This window comes from Condylura cristata, unplaced genomic scaffold, assembly GCF_000260355.1.
Source record: "Condylura cristata isolate star-nosed mole 26May11 unplaced genomic scaffold, ConCri1.0 scaffold00010, whole genome shotgun sequence".
NCBI classification, from domain to species: Eukaryota; Metazoa; Chordata; class Mammalia; order Eulipotyphla; family Talpidae; genus Condylura; species Condylura cristata.
This window is the reverse complement of record NW_004567111.1, coordinates 56,969,515-56,992,041: the sequence shown is the minus strand read 5'-3', so window position 1 is coordinate 56,992,041 and position 22,527 is coordinate 56,969,515. Positions and strand designations below refer to the sequence as shown.

The 22,527-nt window shown below is 40.7% G+C and overlaps 1 protein-coding gene across 2 annotated transcripts in view; it reads right to left on the bottom strand.

Annotated features, from left to right (window-relative positions):
• Positions 1 to 22,527, bottom strand: part of LATS2 (large tumor suppressor kinase 2) — a 64,155-nt gene that overhangs the window by 35,402 nt on the left and 6,226 nt on the right. For both annotated transcript variants that reach the window (XM_004680266.2, XM_012723372.1), the window contains exon 2: positions 13,229 to 13,782. In XM_004680266.2, coding sequence (XP_004680323.1) covers positions 13,229 to 13,573 — 345 coding nt within the window. In that variant the 5' untranslated portion in view covers positions 13,574 to 13,782. The remainder of the gene's footprint in view (positions 1 to 13,228; positions 13,783 to 22,527) is intronic.

Here is a 22,527-nt window from a genome sequence, read left to right as displayed (position 1 = left end):
GAATTGGGGAGAGTAAACACTTTAAAAATGAGTAACAATGTAAATATATAAATTAATAAAATTAAAGAATTTCAAAGCAAAAACAGAGGCCCTGTTAGATTCTAGCAGATAACATACTGCCATGATGGCATATAAGACATTTTAGAATGATTTTTTTATTGCTATGAAGAAATGCTTTATGTATAATATGCTTTATGTATAATTATTGAGGGAAGAGAATTCAGGATGCAAAACAAGAAATAGCCACATCTGGACTTGATTCCAGTTCTACTACTTAGTAGTTAATATTATTTACTTTGTGTAAGTTGATCTATAGTCTAACAACTTTTTTTTTTTAAGATTTATTTATTGTGCATACAGAACTAGGGTACAGGCCAGAAGTGCAGGGGCAGTGAGAGGATTCACCAGAGACAGAGTGGGAGAACAGGCAGATGGAAGAAGTACACTGCTGAGGGGAGCAGCAGGTGGGTCAGGAGAGGTCTGCCGTGCTATGTGGATCACCTTCGGGGCAGGCAGGAATTGAACTCATGTGGAAGTGGCTTTAGCTTCTTAGTGCTGTGCTTTAACCCGCTACGCCACCAGGGAGGGCCCTAGTCCAACTTTTTATCTGTAAAATGCTGACAATAATGGAACCTTCCTCATGGGTTTTTGGGAAGATCGTTGTGTTATTCACATAATAATTGTTCAACAAATACAATTTGACTTATACAGTTAATAATTATAAAATGCTAATCAGGCAATCAAAAAATATGTTAAAATTGAAAATATATTTTGTTGAATGACATAACAGTACTGTGATTATCTTTTCACTTCTGTGTTTGTTTTTTAGAAAAATACTAAAGTGTATATCAATAATAAATGATACGATACCTGGGATTTGTTTTTAAAATTACCCTAAATATTGTATATCAATTATGTTTGCTTAAACAGTATTCCAGAGATACGTAAAATAAGAAAGGGAAATGCTTATGAATACTGAACAGTTTTAAAATTGACTAACACATAAACTCTCATTATGCTGCTTTTTAAATTTTCCAATGCAAAGTTAACCAAAAGAGAAATACACATGGTCAAAACGCAGCACATTATCCTTATAAATGGAAGGGGTGCAGTTATTTCTCTCACTTTTAAGTCTCATGGTCAAAAAGAGAAGTGTCTAGATCAGCAGCCTCTCACTTGCTGTATAGTCCTGAATAGATCACATCATCCCTCTGGGTCTCTGTTAATTCAAAAGTGAAGAGACAGATGGGCTACATCATTCTTATGGTCCTGTGTGGAACCACCACATTGCCTGGGTAGTTCTGATAAAATGGTTATTTAGAATAGGGAGAACTCAGCCTGTGCTAGAATGAATAGCTGGAGAAAAAGAAGGCCACAAGGGTGAATCATGAAAGAAGTAGGACTTGAGTGGGTGGGATACTGCTATGCTGGGGATGGTGCTGCATTCCAGGTGAGGTAAACATCGTAAGAAAAGCCAATGTGGGAGAAAGCTACATAGTTTGGTAGCAGGTGGTGTGTAAAGAGCTGAGACAGGTAACTGGTCTGGTAATGGGAAAAATAATAAATCTGATAAGTACATGGAAATCAAAAGGTAGGCTAGGAGGGCAGTGGTTACCCAAGGGTGGGGCTGATTGTTTTGTTTTAGAAAGGTTGACTGGAAGAAATACCCAGTCACGGAGACTATTCACAAGAACCCAGGTGCAGGGCAGGGTGTCTGCATTGACAAGAAATACATGTGAAAGCTCCTTAAGCAGGAAAAAAGCAGCAAGTATTGGAGAAAATATTAACATAATGACTGAAGTAGACGCTATAGTGAAAGACAACTCTAGGGGGGCCTTCACCTTTTTTTTTTTAGAAGAGAGTGAGGAGTGTGAGAAAAAGCATGCATATACTTCTAAATCTAAGAAAGAAGCCCTGAAAGAAGGACACACTGGATCTCTGCTGATCTGATTCCCCTTTCTGCTGAGAATCTAAAAACCTTCATCCAAAAGGTAGAGATGCAAATATGACATACTGGAAACATCAAGATTTACTATAAGGTCTCCAGTTACAACTGCGGGCCTCTTATGCTCACATTTCTAGTCAAAAATAGCAGAACATTGGAAACACCAAGATAGCAAAATCAAACACTTGAATTGAATACTTGAAGTTGTCTAGTGTCTTGGCCTATCTTGGACATCGGGATGCCAAATATTTTACACCAGTTCTCTTGGTAAATAAAGCTTTTATAAATCAAATGAACTTGCTTTAAATTTTCATTGAATGCTAATTTGTTGGCTGGTGAAATTATGTCACTGTTAATCATATACTTTTGTATAAAAACACCTTTATTTCTGACACATGATTAACAGTTCTAATGCCATAATCAGTCATACATATATCAAGACCACTGGGCACACTTAGGGCAAATGTCTTCCATGTGATTACGGGGGGAATAGAAGACCTGAAACACCAAGGCTGCCAAAGGGTAAAACTTTCACAGTGCAGAGCCCTGAAACTCGGCTTTCCACCCACTCACTGATCTCCATGCACCGACAACACACTGTGCTGTGGTTTGGCTACTATGCCTCATGTGCCAAGCAGGTGCCCTGTGCATTGTAAACATTCCTTCTGCTTTGCAGGATGACACAGGAGGTATGAGTGATTACCGTCCCAAAGGCATCATCTCAGAAAGATAAACTGCCAGCCCCCAGGGACACAGCCAGTATGACACCTGGTCATGCTATGGCTTCCTCGCCAAGACCAATGTGCCCTTTATTCCTTACTAAGAGAAGCCAACTTTTGTTAGGGGTAGTTGTATACCCCAACTACAATTTCCAAGGCTGCTTTGACTTCCTGTAACCAAGCCAACAGTGGTTCTGGTTAGTGATGTGGGGGGAACAGTCCTTGAAAAAGAGTGAGGCTAAAGTGGCCCATGTTTACTGCCCCACCCTACTTCTTATGTGACATGTCATTGGAGAGTAACATGTGGTACACTGGAAGAGGGATGCCAAGAAGAAAGAGAAGAGGAGCTGGGTTCTCATGGACATTACAGAAACGCCATATCCTGCCAGCTTCTGGCCTTCTTTTTTATTCTATCTATGGGCATTAAGCTCTAGAACTAGGATCTGTTACCAGCAGCTTAATTCAATTCCTCAACAACACTCAGCAAGCTGTGAGCCAGCATTTAAATACCATAACACCTGGAAATACCTGTTGAGTACTATTTATCCAGGGCTATGCTAGAGGCTATGCTAGTGGTAATAGGGAGGGAACAAGCAAATAGTACAAACAGAACAGTAATTTCCCATAACTACAGCAAAGAGAGCAAGAACGCTTAGGAAGGCCCTCCCTGGTGGCTAAAGCACAGCACTAAGGAGCTTAAGCCCATTCTGCATGAGTTCAATCCTGGCCTGCCCCGGAAGAGATCCACGGAGGAGATCCACAGGGGCAGACCTCTCCTGACCCGCTCGCTGCTCCCCTCAGTAGTGTACTTCATTGATCTGCCTGTTCTGCTCCCTGCTCTGTCTCTGGTGAATCCTCTCACCCTCCGCATCTCTGGCCTGTGCCCCAATTCTGTATGAATGAATAAATAAATCCTTAAAAAAAAAAAAGAACACTTAGGAAAATTCAAGTTGTTGCACTGAAAATTAAGTTAATTATATAACATTACAATTGGAAAAATAAAATTATGAAAAATCTCCTTTCCAAGTATTCAACTAAAGAAAATAAATTCAAAATGGGTAAAACAATTTATAAAAATTACGCAGTGAATGCATTTTGCTTTAAATGTGAGAACTACAAACTTCTGGCAACTGAATTTTAAAATGAAACTAAAGAGAAATTGACTGGATAGTAACCACAGTAATGGATGGGGCTTTTCTTGTTAAATATGAGATGCATAATAACCCTATTAAAAATAGCTCTAAAAGAGTTTATTGTTAAGGAACATAAAAAATTCAATTTCCTCATTGGGTTTTCCCTTCTTTTACATCTATGAATGGGCTAACAATGTCAGAAACAGTTTAAGGAGTACCAAACAGAATGGATGCAAACATAAGGTCCAGAACTCCAAGCTGCTCTTCCAGGACCTAATCCATCAATCAGATGCAAGCAGGATGTTTCTCAATGTTAACTGCTCATCAGTCACAATCTGGGTCTCCCACTGCTCACCAAATAAACTCAATCTCTGGAGCTGGGGCTTGGGCAACAGTATTTTTTCAACACTCCCAAGATGAAAAAAACAGTGGGTACAGGAAAAAAGGAGGATCAACTAATTACCACAAGTCCTTCTACAGCACCATTATAATACCTGCCTACACAACATTTGATAGGGATAAAGCACTGTGTTACAGAATATGTAAAATGATCATTTGTTACCTACTGGCTCATGCCACCAAATGGCCTACAACCAAATAAAAGTGACTCTCTTCTGGGTAGGACACTGCTTGGTGAGACCTTACAGGTGTTAATGAAATGATGTCTGTGATCCTCACACACTGCAGCACATATAGCTACATGCTTAGAAAAAGGGAGTAGGTCGTTCAAAGTGGCAATGAGGACTCAGTTCCCAGAAGGTAGTAGGAGCCAACATCTCAGCAAAACTGCAGCCCATTTTCCCTAAGCATCAGCCAGGAAGCTCTGCTTTGCACACATTTTCCTGTAGCAAAACCAAGTCCAACATTTGAGCCCAAGCACTACTCCTAGGGTGCCCATGACCCCCTTCCCAGACTAGGCCTTGCCTGCTTATCTGGCTCTCCTGCAAATGCTCCAAGACTAAGGATTGCTATGTCAATCCAGGACTTACATCATGAACAAATCTAAGTTACTCAGGGAAGAGGGGAAAGATATGCTTCCTAAAAGATGTATTTTGGTCTCAGTATACTAGATGACTTTGTATCCCATTTTAGCAGAAAAATGGATCCAATCTCAGACATTAAGAGTGCCCCACACACAGTATGAGTTTTCTGCTGCTATACCATTTTCTTGCATACTTCATGCCAAAATTAAATACAGAACTGTTAAACTGTGGTTTTTGTTTTTTGGTTTTTTTCTTTTTTTTTTAGTAGTAGTAGTAGTAGTAATAGTATTCATTGCTTGCAGTTTTGAAAATATATGTACAATTTAATAACTTTTAAAAATAAATTTGGTGATTGATAAAAACTATAAAAATGTTGTATGTGATAGTAGCTTCATAATGGCCTATATTCTAAGGAAATAAATTATTCTCCTAAATATTTATGTAGAAGATTGTTCATTACCAATGTTAAATCATTTGAACAAGGAGTCCATTATCTTAAGGTGGCGCTAAGTCCTTACCAGCCTAAATTAAGTAAACCCAAACCTAAGTCTGTAACGCTTCAAAATTAAGAAATCAAGACCTAAAGGCAACCACCCACAGATGATCAAAGAGGCTATGCCAAACACAGCAACCAAGCTATAGCCAATCAAATAATTCCCTTGCTTGCTTCTACAGCTCTTTATCAAAGCCTCTCCCCCAACACCTGAGTGGCACTTTGTGATTTTTTTTTTTTAAAGATTTATTTATTTGTGCATACAGAACTGAGGTACAGGCCAGAGGTGTAGGGGCAGTGAGAGGATTCACCAGACAGAGTGGGGAGCAGAACAGACTGACGAAGTGGAGGAGAGCAGCAGGCAGGTCAGGAGAGGTCTGCCTCGCCATGTGGATCACCTCTGGGGTGGGGGGGGGAAGGTTGGGGGACGAGCGGGGATTGAACTCAAGCTGAAGTGGCTTTAGCTTCTTAGTGCTGTGCTTTATCCCGACGCGCCACCAGGGAGGGTCCACTTTTTGATTCTTAATTGAGGATTGTTCAAACAAACTCTAAAAAAAATTAACATGCCTCAGTTTACCTTTTAACATCAGTTATGGAATTACTCAATTGAACATTGGAATATAATGCAGGCATCAAAAATGAAAATGCATATAATGAAATGTTTACTCCTTCACTTACTTGTCAAATATTTTTGAGCTTGCACAGCTTCAGAATGGTGACTAGAACAAAGCTTAACTCCTGGGGCTTAAAATCTAAAGGGTGCCATGGATATTAAACAAAATATGTAAGTAATCAGTATCAAATTTTGATAAATGCTATGAATGGGAATCACAGTATAATGAGTGAGAGAGAGATCTGACTTAGAGTGGCGGATCAGGGAGAAGCACCTAGGCTAGCAGGGCCAGTGCTGGGAAGTTTGAGAAAAGTCACAACAGCTGAAGGATGGAGCACCAACAGGAAGGGGGGTGACCTGAGACACAGTATCAGTGTCATTTTCATAAAAAGTGGAGATTCCATGTTCCTTGCACCACCTACCAAAGGATGGTGCTGAGAGGCAAGACAAAAGACTTGGAGATTGGGGCCCTCCCTGGTGGCGCAGCGGTTAAAGCACTGCACTAAGAAGCTTAAGCCAATTCCGCATGAGTTCGATCCCCGCCTGCCTGCCCCGAGGAGATCCACATGGCGTGGCAGACCTCTCCTGACCCGCCCGCTGCTCCCCTCAGCAGTGTACTTCGTCGATCTGCCTGTTCTGCTCCCCACTCTGTTCCTGGTGAATCCTCTCACCCTCCGCATCTCTGGCCTGTACCCCAGTTCTGTATGAATAAATGAATAATTAAAAAAAAAAAAAAGACTTGGAGAAACACAGGGGAAGGCTGGGAAGGTGGTCATGAGGAGGAACATAGTGTGGGGAACTTGCTTCTCATCTCTGGATTTATACCAGGGACTTGGGGGAGAAGGAGATACATGGATTCAGACATGTAGATACAGTTGGAAGAGATGTAGGTGAGAGACTGTGGGGAGGCTGACAATGACTATGTTGGCTTGAGTTTTAATTTTGTTTCACTGGGAAACTATTATCCTTTCTTCTCTCCCCTTCAAAACACACACACACACCCTATTAAAAGTTCTTTTAGGGCTCTCCCAGGGTGCAACGGGTTAAAGCACAGCATTATGAAGCTTTCTGAAGCCATGCAGCATGAGTTCGATCCTCAGCCAGGGAGCTGACCCACATGTCGTGGCAGACCTTTCCTGACCCTCCTGCTGCTCCCCTCAGCAATATACTTTGTCAATCTGCCTGTTCTGCTCCCCATTCTGTCTCTGGTGAATATTCTCACCCACCACATCTCTGGCCTATAACCCAATTCTATAAGCATAAATAAATAAATCTTTTTTTAAAAAATCAGTTTAAAGTTCTTTCACACTAAGTATGTTTTGTCTTTGTGTAGTGGATGGCAGAACCCATTTGTGCAGGTTTGGGGGGTCCCAGGATGACCCTCATGCTATATACTAAAGACAGGAGGTACTGCTCAACAGGCCAAGAACTTCATTCCAGTAATAAAGGTTTCTAAGAGGAAAATGACAGAATCTTTTTCTTTCTGGAAGGGTCACTCAGAGGAACAGGGAACATAATGGCAAGAGTAAGAGGAACAGCAAGGAGCCACTGTATTCTTGGTAAGCAAGGATTGAAGCTTGATGGTGGGGTACGCTATGGAAGAAAATGAGTGGGGTTGGCAACAGATAAGGAAAGTGGGGAGGGAAGTACTGAACATACACATGTATGCACACATTTTTTGTGACAGAAGAACTAGGGTCCTATTTTACGGACTGTTTTAAGATCAACATTTTCCCACCTATTATTCTTGGCACTTCCCTCCTCACTTAATTTCCTTTAGTCAGAAAAAAAAAAAAAGGCCACTTTGTACCCACTGTGGGGGTTATCTGAACTGACAGAATTGCAGGCAACTGCTACTTTCCAAATGTATACACATGCTACTTTAATAACTAGGGGGAAGGCTATAGGGAGGTGTATGATACAAAGGTATGATTTGTGTGCATCATGACAAAGTAATTTTAAATCCTACTTTCCAAAGGTATATCATTTATCTTCACACAGGGTCAAATTGAAGTTAAAAGTCAAAACAAAAAAAAGAAGAAGGGGAAGAGACAAGGAACTGCTACACCCAAAAGCCATTGTAATACAATTTCCTGTTACATTACTGACATTCCTGAACTGTAGCGTTTCTTTCTTCCTCCTCCTCTTATTAATATTTCATAACAGTATTAGGTGTTGAGTAACAGTGAAGAGTAGTTCCCTTTCAAGAGGAAGCAAGAAGGCTTAATGTTATTAAATTCCTTTTATCCTTTTTATTATCTTACAGTTGAATCCTGAGGCAGGATCTTGTCAGCAAGGTAGGACTCATTCTGTCTCGTTCTTCCCTGACTATGCGTATTGTTCTAGCTAACCAAACTACCATGGGACAAAGCTGTGTTTCTGAGGATTCAGGTGAAGGGTTTCTGTGTGAAATCATACATGAAATCATCTCTACAAAACTTCTGTTTCCCATCTATCACCACTTCAGCAAATACCATGAGCACATCTTTTGGATAAGGAGCAAGAGGCCTTCTGTGCACACAAGACAGTCCAGTCCAGCCTCATGAAGAGCTGCATAGAGTAGGATAGTATGACAAGGGCGCAGGAACACAGGTTGAGTGCATCAGGCATTCTGTGAGCTCGAAATAAAGACAATTTATGGAAATTCCAATAGGAACAGCTCATATCCAGGTAAGAATGAAGAGGATTTGCATTAATTCACAAGCAGATGTGTGAATCCAGAGAAGAAAAGTGGGGAATATCATTACTAACCAATAAAATGATATGTCAAGAGCCCCAAAATAAGCAAGGGTAAAGGTGATGGGAGAAAGTCATGCTATGGGCACAAGTGAAGAGTAGTGAGACAAGTGACTCCAGAAATATGCCCCGTGGGGGATGGACGGCCCACAGGGCTGGCGGACAGGCACGAGTGTGTGGGGTATAACAGAGTTGGCCGAGCATGCAGGTGCCCGCTGGACATGAGAAAGCAGAAAACAAGAAACCCCTTTGAAGGAAGGGGCGGACATCAGCAAACAGGGAACTGAAACCTACAGCAGTTCACAACGAGGTCAGCAAGATGGACGCACTAGAAGTAAAGACAATTCCCAGAGCCACAAAGGGAGAGCTAAACTCTGTCCGCCATGTGTGTAACATGCATGTCTACCCAACACTCGATGGAGTTACAGGCCAATAAGAGCTGGGGGAGGGGCGAGCATAGGTCACCGGCTTGACACACACAAAATCTGTGTGTGAAACAACTGGAACCCATCTCCAGTGGTCACTGTATGATCCCATAAGAGGATCTGTATTGAGTGAGTGCTCAGGACAGCACCAGGCACATGAGTTCCTGCAAACACCAAGTGAGGCTCTCCGAGGCCCACATGCCTCGGAAGACTTCCCTTTTCTGCAGGGTTGCCATGTTTGGCAAAAGAACCGGGGCTGAAGAATAACTTGTAGGATGGGTTGAAACACTTTATTTTTCTGTATTTTATGCGTTATGAATGCAGAGGGAATTCACTCCTCATTTCCATTAAGCAGATCACCCACTTTTTACTTGGTGCCACAGTCAAGAAGGCTGTCTCTGAATGCATCCTGACCACTGGCTTTTTGTTATGAATTTGGCAGAAGAAATGAATGAGTAGGTTTGTTTACATTTCTTCATCCTTCAGTCCATTAAAGAATTAAAAAGTTGGGATTAGAAAAACACAGAATCTGGAACCAGGAAAATGCAGCTATGTTAACCCAGAAGCCTAGTCTTTAAAGCTGAGTACCAACATAGCAGGCCAGTCAGAAAAGCTTAACAAAGGTAAGGATACAGGCAATCCATAGAGAAAAAAACATACACCCATCGCTCAAAGCCAACAGAAATATTTCCTAGCACACATATCCAAAATACTTCTCCCTATCTTCCTCTGGGAACAAAACAAAGCGCTTTGCTGCTTTCCGGGCTCCAGGAGCCGCAGGTATCCTCTGGGAGCTACTGATCCACATGCTTCCTCTCGCAAGGTTCCAGGCTTCTGTGCACACTGCGCAGTAGCACCCTACTGTACATACCAGTGAGTGCCACACCTGTGACCCAGCACAATGCTGTGAGAACACAGGCCACAGCTTCCAAGCAGCAAGACTGTTACACATGTTAACACCGCTGAAGAGTCAGTTAGTGTTTTCCTTAAAAGTGTGAGGAAGAAAAAGTGAGGGAAACCTAGTAATAAGGTTTTTGAAACCAAAGATGTTTTTTAAAAAAACTAAATTTACATTTAAGGCCCTCCCTGGTGGCGCAGCGGCTAAAGCAGAGCACAAAGAAGCTTAAGCCACTTCCGCATGAGTTCGATCTCCGCCTGCCCTGGAGGAGATCCACATGGCGCGGCAGACCTCTCCTGACCGGCCCGCTGCTCCCCTCAGCAGTGTACTTCGTCGATCTGTCTATTCTGCTCCCCACTCTGTCTCTGGTGAATCCTCTCACCCTCCACATCTCTGGCCTGTATCCCAGTTCTGTACCAATAAATAAATAAATCTTTAAAAAAAAAACCAACTAAATTTAAATTAAAAAGGTAAGTTAAATTACCAACATGCAAATGATTATGCAATGATACAAAAATGCTCATAAACAACTTATCTTTCCAGTTCCTAAATCTGTATTTGAAGAACAGTTCCCTCCTTAAGGAATATTAATCTATTGGCCTAGTTTTTTTTCTATAGAAATTTTAATGTCTTAGTGATTTATGTTCAAAATATTTGTGAACATTATATAATATGACATACACAGATCTTTATGCAGAAAATTCTGTCTTTCACTTTATCCAAAAAATTCCATTTAAGAATATTTTAACTAAAAATATAGCCATACATGCTAGTTATATAGGTATAATGCTCTAGGTAAAATTCAATTAACTATAGGATTAGGAATCATGTACTTTTCCTATAGAAATTTCATTTTAATAAGGAATTTTTAAGAATAAAAAAAACAATCACTCAAGTAAATATTTTCAGTAGATCTTAGTCTAAATAAAATGGGGGAAGTGTATATATGTAATAGAATTCTACTTAATGTAATACTTAGTGTGTATCACCACTAAGCATATCTAACCAATACATGGCCTTGGACAAACATGGAGTTTACTGTCAATCTTAAGGACACAGGGATTAAAAGTGGCACCTGAAATACAGGAGAACAAAACTGAACCTAAATTAAAAGGAGTATAATAAGACACGGGGGGGGGGGGGTACAGCACACCCACTCTGTAACTGTTATATTGGAATTCTAATTATCTGCTTTATCCAAGCCACACAAAAGGTACTGTAGACCTCTTATATCATCTGGGTTCATATAATGGCTTTCCAAAACCAATGCACCCTCTATCCAAACCAAAAAAAAAAAGTCTGACTTGCAGGGTAAAAGTAAATTCAAAGCTATTTTGAATCATAAAATAACACTATACCCAAACTGACTGTATTATTTCAAGGGCATTAAATAAATGAAACCTTTTCTGCTAGCAATTAACAATTAAAATAAACTGTTGATGGGCTCTTTACTCTTACCATGATCCTTAATTTTTTTTTGTATTTGTATTACACAGAATTAGAAACAGTATCAGCTTCATTATGTATTTCAATCTAATTATCACTAATGGATTTTACCCTAATGGGATCCCACCTGCATTCTGGATTATTTGCCTGACTTGCTTCTTTTTATCACAGCTGAAACACTTCTATAAGGAACACCCAGCTCTGATTACCTCTTTTGTTTGCAAGTGATTTACAGGACAAGACTGTAAGCTTTGCTGTTGCACTCCAAGTCTGCAGTCGCACTCCAGTATTTTCCCAGGACTGCTTCTTCCCACTTTTAAAGCCATCAAGTTCTGTTTGTCTGGGGATAGCACTTGGCAGCATATTTTAGCTTCATATTTTCACAATAAGAAAGGTCATGCCTTTGCTGTCAGCTTCCACTGCTAAAACACTCGGCACCACATTAGTCATGATCCTGTGCTTTGTAAAAGCAACTCTCAAACAATGCCTGCTATATACACAAGTTAATCCTAGTACATCCCAAAGTGTCAAGGAAGAGCCCTACAAAATAGAATGATTAGTTTCACAAGGATATCATCTGAGAAATGTAAATTCTTTAGTAAAGTTCTCTGGTAATAAAGTACAACCTACTGCTTTTGTAAATAAAAGAGGGTACTGTTAGCCTTTTCCTGAGACTTTGTTGCCAGGCAAACCCAGTTAGGTTCAAGCCATCCTAAAGTGATTTTGAGCCAGAAGTCTTACTAATTTTTTAAGACTAGAGGAGCAATAACAACTAGTTTGTTTCCATTTTCATACATTTGAAGCTTTTAAGATGACAGATGGTACTAAAGCATTGACTTTCAAAGTCATTTCATAAGGCAACTATATTTTTACTAGTTACATTTTACTAATTACATCTTTACCTAGTAGGAACTAGGTTTTTTATGTCTTATCTCTCAACTTAGATTTTTTTCAGCTATGTGAATTACTAAAGGATATAAAGGAACAGATACAGGTTGTGCATTTGTGTAAATTATTGCCTCCTATATTAATGTGTCCTTTATTCTTAAGTAGGTGAGAAGTTAGAATTGTGATGCCAGTACTTTGACTTTTCAAGCTCTTTATTTTCTTGTCTTTCTTACTTCCTTAATATAGTTATGTCTCCTATAACAGCATATATGTTATTTTTTGGGAAAGATTTATTTATGCATACAGAACCGGGGTACAGGCCAGAGGTGCAGGGGCGGTGAGAGATTCACCAGAGAGAGAGTGGGGAGCAGAACAGGCAGATCAACAAAGTACTGCTGAGGGGAGCAGCGGGTGGGGTCAGGAGAGATCTGCCGCGCTATGTAGGTCATCTCTGGGGCAGGGATTGAGCTCATGCTGAAGTGGCTTTAGCTTCTTAGTGCTGTGCTTTAACCCGCTGCGCCACCAGCGAGGGCCATATACTATTTTTTTAAAGCAAAAGCAGTCCAAGAACATACAAACCAAAAACAAGATAAGGAAAGCCAGTCTTCTTCCCATGACGGCTCAAAAAAAGCCCATGAAACTTCTAAAGAAGGATTAAGTGGGAAAGCCATTCACATCTTCACAAGGACAGAAAACACATACAGTATAATTTCAGGAGATTTCAGAAACTTCTAGATTGTGCCCTAAAATAAAATGCAACTAAAAAGACCCTTTGGGTGAGAAAGTGAAAAAGAATTCAGTGATACATATAAAAGACCTTGGGTTATTAACCTAGGAACATTTTTGAGTAATGACCAACTCAGAGGCTTCCAAGTTGCCTTAACTATATTCTAGATGGATCACTTACTGCTACTGCCACCCCTGGAAGTGCTCAGAAGGCTCTACCCACCTGGTCACATCCTGCGTTCACCAATTCCTGAAGCATTTGTCGGTTTACTTCTGCAGCTGTAGAAGTGCCTGATTCGTTAGCAAAAGGCAACAATGAATATCTGATTTCTCTCAAAGCTTTCTGATAAGGTCCGAACTTTGGGGTGGCTCTCATCTGCTGCTGCTGCTGCCTGGCAGCATCCTTGCCCCCCAGAATTTTGGTGTCCAGAGAAGTGTCATTGTTTGGTCCAATGGGCAGCCCCTGAGCAGAAGACTTGGATGGCTGCTTTAACCCTTCTCGAATCTCCTGTAATCGCTGCCGGCTATTTCCAGAGTAAGTTGTGGCAGGAAAAGTCTTTGGCCTCATTGTTAGTCCAGTTTCCCTTTACCATAAATACAATCTTCTTAAAGTGTTCTATTAAAAAACAAAAACAAAAACCTAACAACAGTAATCAGTCAGTTGTAAACATACTTTCAGAACAATTTCCTTTTGAAAAATTTCTTTCCTTCAATTTTTGTAATTCCTATAGAAAACCTGAAACTTTCCAGAATCTTCATTTTGAAGATCATCACTATCTGAAAAAGAAAATGGAAAGAAAATGTTCACTTGTGGTTTGCATATATGTTAATGATACTTTTCAGAAACAGTCAATAATTTTGAAAATGTTACATTTGGAAAGGCTGATAGAGAACAAACCAACTCTCAGAAAGGACAAAAATACTGTTCCACTCTGGGTATAGCACATCAAGGGTTGTTCCAAGACATTTCCTGTAATATGTAATCTGTAAGAAAGTAAACCTGCTAAGTTAATATTGACTTACAAATATTTCACTCAGGGCAAGAACAGCCGTATTAACAATTAATGGTTAGTTTTTAATACTTCATTATAATATAATTTCACTATGAAATCCACAGCTTGAGTATTTAGGGTTAAGCCTTCTATCTGGAGTCTTGGATTTCTTGGATTTCCAAATAGCCAGTAAACTTTTGGGCCATACCCCATTTACTTTATCCCTGTGACTACTAATCTTTCCACCTACCGTAAGTGCTGGTATTTCCATATCTTTGTAAACTTTTCCTTTTAAAACCCTCACAAATTTCCTGAAAGATGCCACAAAACTTGTCCTATTAAGTTTTCTGCCCTAACACCAACATTTTTGACTTTAGCTGAAGCTATTTAAGAGGGGATTGAAACCATTTTGAGTTAAAAAGTATCATATATTGCAACCGAAAGTAAACCCAAGACAATGCATTATGGCACTAAAAGTAACTACTACTTCTATGCTGGTGGTGCTTTTTACAAGATGGTCAACTTATCAGCATTCTGACCTAAATGCCAAAACAAAAATACTTATTGTAGAAACCAATATACATGAAAGGGAAACTGGTAATGCCAACAGGACAATAGCCAGAGAAAGGGAAGGTTCCAGATTCCCTGCCCCACCCTAAGGAAGAGGGAAGCTGGGTAGAGAGGAAGGCTGGGAGGACAGAATGAGGCAGAGAGAAATAGAAGGAAGAAGCTGAGAGAGATGGTAAAGGAAAAAGAGACAGATGAAGACTGGAGGAGGCATACGGAGCAGAGGGATATGTGAAGAAGCTGTGCTTGCTTCTCAAGCTTGGACTTGTACCGGGGACTTGGGGGACATGGAAGGAGACACTTGAAAGATATATGTGGGTGAGAGATCCATGGGGAAACTGACAAAGGGCACCCCTTATCCTTATACTGGCTTTGATTTAGATTTTGCTCTTTTCCTTACAGACTTGCCTGGCCTCTTCTGCCCTTTTCCTGTGGATCCCCACCAGAAGGTGCCTTAAACTTTGTCAAGATTTTGGGGCTCAGTATCCCCACTTTGGGCGCACCCTGTTTGGCTGGACATTCAGCCAGGAGGGGATGGGTAACTTTCTGTGTTTCAGTGGAAACTATATAACTAGATTCTTCCTCTTTCTCATCCTTCTACTGTATATGAATTGTCTTCTATTGTACGCTACTTGTTTTAAGTTCTTTTCCACTATAGGTCTCATGCACTAAGAATGTTTGTTCTCAAGTGGCAGATAGCAGAATTCATTTAGAGCAGGCTGGTTTGGGGGCCCCGGTGTACCCCTCATTCTGTCTATTAACATTTTGCTCTCATCACATTCATTCAGGCCCTTTAACCCCACAGAACTCAATAAACAAACACTGGAGGAGAATTATTTAGATTTTTAACATACAAAGAAAAACAGATCCAAAAAAGAGCAGCCTTTATAAAAAAGGGGGATAATGGGATGTGACCTTTCATTTTAGTAAGGAATATTAGAACTGCAAAAGTGAAGAGAGAAAAGAAAAAGGACAGCTAATGTTTACTTAGCATTTACTACATTCCAGGCTCTAAGAGTTTTATGTGAATTACTTCTACAGCGCTATTACACAACCATATACAACTACAACAACAAACTTGAAGTAATGATATTAAAATTAATACTGCTTTCTTAGAGGTGGGACTATCCCCTCTCTCAAGGTAACTCAGAAGATTCAATTCAGCAAGTAGGAAACAGACTAATTAAAATGTCAACATAAAACCCATATTTTAAAACACAGTCTAGTACATTAAAGTAACTGAAATGACTGTTTTACAGTAGACAGTGACTGACTATTAGATACAGAACAGCTGAACTCCCTGGGGCTTGGACTGGCCATGGACCAGAAACCTAGAACTCTGCTTATATGGAATAAAAAGGGGCACTTTTTCAGTGATTTCGTGGTCAAAGCATCTGTTTTGAAATAGATATCTACCTTTCTAAAACTATAAATTCTCATTCCTACAAAAAAACAGAGAGCCTCTCGAGGTCTCACATAAAGAATCTTGAATGACTTGCTATGTCCAATAATAGGCAAGAGTGTTCTATATTTTCCTCTAGGAATTCACACAAATCACTTTGCTTCCAATCTTCAATTTTTCCCCTTTCTTTGAGAACTAAAATGTAGAAGACATAAGTCATACTATTTCTATAACAAACCATCAATGCAAAGGAGTATCCTGTTGATATACATAAAGGGAGCCTCAGTAGTCAAAATGTATTCCTCTCCTTTCTGTAATAGTCTCATTATCTGCCTTCCCCCTACCCCCACCTGTCTACCTTGCCCAAATCTGTCAATTTCCTACTTATCTCATGCAATAAATACCAGGACAAACAGTAAGAAAATCCTGCCATCTGGGGTTTAGTGAGAATTGAGGTAAGCCCAATTTAAAAAAAAAAAGTTTCAAAGAAAATAAATGCCAAAAGACGAGAAAAACAATGAATTAAAAAAGTCATTTAACAGGTGGGAGAATAAAGGAGAATGTCAGAAAAGACTCTGAATGGAGATAACTAAGCCTGAAGATAGGGAAGAATGCAATTCCAGCCAGAGAAAGCAGGACTAGCTATGCAGCAAAGGCAGGAAGAGGCTCCACCCAGCACACTTAGGCTCTGGGGAGCCTCTTCCTGGAGCAATGTACTGATTAGATGTGGAGGTGTACAGGGGCTTAATTTGGAAGGGCTGTCAAGGTCATGTCAAGAGTCTGGACTCTATTTAGAAGATGACAAGCCACTGTAGGCTAAGAAGTGCCATTTAGAGAGTTGAGCTTCCTGAAGTCAGTTGGAAGGTGTATACATGCGTAATTTTAGTGTACCATCAGGTGGGTGTGCCTTACCTAATGAAGCATGAAGCACATGGAAGGAAAGCATTAAAGGACTTGGGAGAGCAGACCTGGACATGTGAAGTCTGGGTCTTAGACTCACACAGGCATTTGAAGACACTGAAAGACATTTGGACGAGATGTGGTAAAAGACCCATTGGGAGGTGGATGACAGAAGTAGTTACCTTGATTTGTCTTTGATTTTGCTCTTTTCCTTCCAGACTTGCCTGATCCCTCTGCCCCATTCTTATGGGTCCCCAACAGAAGATGCTTTATGTATTGGCAAGCTTGCAAGCTTCTGTCACCATGTTTAGGGCCAACCCATTTGACTGGGCATTTCCCCACATGGGAATAGTTAATTTTGTGTATTTAATTGGAAACTATTATACTTCCTTCTTTTCTTTCTACTTTCACACTATTCTATTAAAGTTCTTTCCACTAATGGCCTCATACACTAAGAGCATATTTTGCCTTTATGAGGCAGATGGCAGGACCTATTTTGAGCATGTAAAGTGTAGCAGTCCTGGAGCGTACCTCAGTCTGCCCAGTAACAGGTGGATTTGAAGAGGAAGCTACAGGACAGAGAGCAGCTGAGTGAGTGGCAGAAGCCCAGGGGAAGAAGAGGTAGTATCAGGAGCTATACCTGGCCAAGAAGTTACACCGTGGCATAGATAGGGAGCCACCAGCACACAGGACATGGTACCTAGCTGGTGTCCCTGACTGCTCAACCCATGAAAAGAGTAGGAAGGTAAGTGAGGGAGTAGCTCAGCCCATCCCAGTTGACATTTCTTAGCAGAGTAATAAAGCTGTGATAAATCTCATTTTATCATCAAGTCAGAGACTAAGTAAAGGAAAGGAAGGAGCTGCTTTTCAGTCAGCTAAGAAAGAGCAAGGATTATAAGAAGTGTTAGTTTGAAGAAAAAAAGAGCTGTTAAGAATTGAAAGCCAGGACATGGAACATCCTCTCAGCAGAGAGTAGGGAGTCTGGGAAAGCTGAAGGAGATCCTAGTTGATTCTGAAGCTTGACAGTTCTCACCAGAATGAACCTTAAGAAAAGGAAGCTTCTGAAATCTGAAAGAGCAGTAGGCTTTTCATTTGCAAGGGAGGGTAGGGCAGAGAGAATGTTTTACGTAAGTTTAACATCTATTTTTAAAGTGTACAAATAGATAAGAATAACAAATATTCACAAAGAACACACCTAGCTGAACAACATAGATAAGGAAGTCTATCACTACCACTGCCACTCCAGAAACCCCTAGATCCATCAGAGGGCAGCCAAGTCATATTTCTAAGGTCAACGATTAATTTGCCCAATTTAAAAACTTTATATTCAGTCTGCCCTTTTTGGTTCTAATGTATTTTGTTCAACACCGTGTCTGGTTATTCCTACAGGTCATATGTGATAAGGTTGGGGATTTTTCATTGCTGAGTAGTATTCCATTGTATGAATATGTCACACGTACTTATCCATCCTGCCACTCTAGGAAATGTGGATTGTTCCTGTGTGGGGGGCTGTTGTAAATGGTGCAGCTGCCTTATGGCTGCAGATGCCCATAACTCCAGTCCCAGGTCTATGAGTGGAGGAGAGAAGATTTGTTTCAAATCTTACTTCCACCATATCAATACTTTCTGGCAAAAACTGTACAGGCTGCGGTGGTTAATGTGATACTTTTGAGTGCGGTGGTTAATGTGATACTTTTGAGGATTATAAAAAAGACAACCCTTTGAAAGTAAGTTTTGATGGCACTATATATCTGTATAACACCAGTAATTCTGGAGAGCTTTCCAAAACCTAGCAGCTGCAGCCTGCCCAACTCTACACATATCCTAATACCACATGTTCAACATATCACCCCAGCTGAGGGGGGATTGGTAAAATCAAATGGAAGGTGGAAGCTGGGCTTCTGAGGCACAAGAGAGAAAGGCATGGCCTTACTGCAATTCACAGAGGAAGGTAATCATGTGTAATACCTGGGCCATGTGGGTGGAGACTGGTAAATGGTCCAGAGTCTCCTCTGAATGTCCAGAACCTAAACATGTCCTCATCTAAGAAGGTATCTGTCTGATGGGAGGCATAGCCCTTTCCATATAGGACTCTTTAGCAGAACAGCCATGGAAAGTGAACCTGTTACTATTCGTAGAGAAATATAACTCGTCTCCAATTTTAAGGAGCTTGCAATTCAAAGTGGGAAGACAAGAAAATCAATTATTTAACACAGTATGTGTCAATAAAAGTTTTCCCAACTAATTATGGAGATCTCAAATACAGTCCTGACTAGAGAAGAAAGAAAAGAAGGTGTATCAATAGCACATATGAGGTAGAACCTACAGCAATGGCAGTGTTCACTAGAGAAGGTTGGCTTGGAAGACACACCCAAGTTCTAGCTTAGAAACAGAGTCTACAGTAACACCATTCTCTATGCTAGGATGGCCATGTGGTCAATGGGGCCCATGAAGACAACAGTCTTAGTGTGGATCGAGGGGGCAGTTGGGTGGTGAGAATTGACTGAGCAAAGCCAATTGTTTAGACAACCAGGCAAAAAACAGCTGGAAGTAGGACCTTGCTCTACACGTACCTCCATGTGATCTAAGCTCTCCTCACTTCAGTTTTCTGTTTGGAAACAGGCCCTGCTCTACTAGGCTAAGGATCTTAGCTACCATGCCCGACACACCGGTCAATTATTAGAATTACTAGTAAGTTCAAAACTCAGAATCCGTTAAGCAAAACAGGATCTAATGAAGTCAGGATATAAAGACAAGTGCAAAATTCATATGAACTTGGTGTAAAAGGTATAAAACAGACGGTGCAAATAAACAGTAATACAGTAACAGGGAGAGCTCCAGGACAACAGCAGGTTCCAGGTTCTTTGCCCCATCCAAAAGAGGGTGGAGCTGAGCAGGGAGAAGAACCTGGAGAGGAGACTGAAGAAGGAAGCAAGATGGAGAGCCAGGAGACTTGAGGGAGGCACATGGAGCAGGGAGACATGTGAAGAAACTGTGCTTACTTCTTCTTGACCCTGCACTGGTTGAAACAGAGGTGGATGAAAAACCCATGGGGAGATTGACTATGGCAGCATTTATCTTGATTTTGATTTTGCTCTTTTCCTCCCAGACTTGTCTGTCCATTTCTGACCCTTTTCTATGGGTCCCCTCCAGAAGGTGCTTTAATCTTGTGGCAGCTTTTCAGGCCTTGTTTTGGGCCAATCCCTTTTGGGTAGACCTTTACCCACAAGGGGATGGGTAACTTTGGGTGTTTGTTTTAGAAATTATATTCTTTGTCTTTTCTGAATTCTCATTAGTTGCATTAAAAGTCCTTTCCATTAAAGGTCTTGTATGTTTTATCTGAATATGGCAGATGGCAGAACCTATTTAGAACAGGCAGGTTCAGTAGTGCCTCTCTCTCCCTGCCCTGCAACAGATTTGGCGCCCAACATGGTAGGACTGGAGCCAAAGATATGGTGGTATGAAAATCAGAAAGGGGAGGATGGTAAAGGGGGGAGGATGTCCTAAATGAACTCTATAGATAACAACTTTCATGGACTCCACCTACAACTCTGATACTGGAACTACAAATCCCATCAATACCAAAGAGCAGCAAGCGGGGACCTGAGGTTGGAGCTAAGCAGCCAGGTTTGGCTATAAAACTGGACATGTGGGCTTCGGGTGTCTCGTGGCCTTGTGGCTCACAGCTTGTCTCTCTGCTCTCCACCAGCTCTCAGCATGCTATTGGGGTTCCAGGTCAGCAGAACTGGTAGGACGTATTAACTAACTTATCTCTCTCTCTCCCTGAATTATTCATTTCCCTTTTCCCTTGTAAATAAACCCATTATTGACCTTTTTGTGTGTGTCTGCAGTTGAATCTTAAGTGCACAGATGAGGACCCACAGTCAGGCAACCCCATTGTGTTGCCCTGTAAAATATCAAAGAACCGTATCAAGTGTAGGTATTTCATGCTCACTCCAACAGACTCCTCTTTAAATAACTGTATGATGATTATGCCTAAAAAGAAAGTATCTTTTAGATGTTTAAGACAGAAAATCACTAAGAGGAAAAGCTCGTTTTAGTCACTAGACTTAACGTTTGCATTGTGTGCCTGCAGCCAGGCTCAGACTGCTTAGTTCTCACAGAAGGAGAACTTCCAGAAGCTGACTCCATCCCATTGGTCAAAAGATCTAATCTGTATGACCACATGCAAGTTCAAGGTACCAAATTCACTTATCTCTGAAACTTGGCCATATTGGTCTCTTCAACTGGAATTGGGTCCCCAGACAGGGTCCCTTCTACTGGAATTCTCAGATTAAAAAACCCCTTCTGGCCACCCAATTTCAGGGACCCAGTTTGTGCACAGCTTCTCCCACAGCACTACCAGAAGGTAATGACTGTTATGGCTGTTTTCCTCCTAAAATATCTGAATGGGAAGCTCTGTAAGGGAACCGATACCATGAATGACTGCCTCTGTAGAGCCATGCAAGTTCCTGACACATTTGTTGCATGAATATAGGCAGTAATCCCCCATTTGGGGGCCAGTCTCCTTGATTCTGCTAATTCTAATGTGGTGATTAAACCTATCTTCACATTGATCTAAAGAAGGTGAACAGGGAAGCATATTAGGGCAATGGTGTGCACACAGAGGGCACTCAATAAACAGCAGTGCTCTTCCTAAGTTTGGTGAGCCCCAGTGCGATGTTCCCACATGAAGTTTACATATAACTACTAAAAACACTGCAGAAGTAGGGCATATTCTTCAGCCAGAAGAAAGAATAAAACTTAATATATAATCCAACATGGATGAACCGTGAGGACATTAGGCTAAGTGAAATAAACCAGACACAGAAGAGGCAAAATTTAGAAGAGGCAAAATCCAGAGAAAGTTGAATGGAGTTTAACTATTATCTAATTTTACCTCAGTTTTAAAAAACTGAGGTGAAAGGAGTTTTAAAAAACTGAGGTGGAAGGGAGTTGTCCAACTGCTTACATCTAGTTATCTAGTGTTTGAATAATGGTTCCCTTTCTAAACACAGCTATACCATGAATAGTCAGGATCTCAGGACTGGGTGTTGAGAGTGGGGCAAAGTTCCCTCCTAGAGTAGGGCACACCCCTCCTAAAAACAGGTCATCTCTGCAATCCTAATGCTGAAACATATAATGGGGAAAGGAGTTCCACAAAGTCTAGCTTCCAGATGCATAGGGTGTTAAGCACCCTGTGTACAACAAACTTTCCATTTGTAAAACCAACCAGGGCAGGAGAGACCAAGTGTTTCTGTGTTAACTGTATGTGCGGAAGAGCTAAAAAGTGCCAAGTCAATGTGTCTTTAAACAGAACTGAGATCAGACATCCTGCCCTGATTTTTTTCTGCTCAACCTTTTATTATGAAAATGTTAAACATACAGAAAAGTTAAAAGAATTATGCAATGACACCCCCAAATCTTCCACCTTGGAAAAGTTCCTCAGTGTGAAAGGAATATAGACACTACACCTTACATTTTCTTTCCATACTCCACCAAAGTCTTATAGGAAATCGTTTTAGGAATATCACAGGTGTCATCCCATTTTTTTTTTTAAAGCATATATAGGCAAACTGTTCTTGTTTGAATAATCTGGAAGGGGTGAAGAATGAGAATTTTCTCAGGTCCAGATACTATATGTTAACTTTTAGTTTTTTT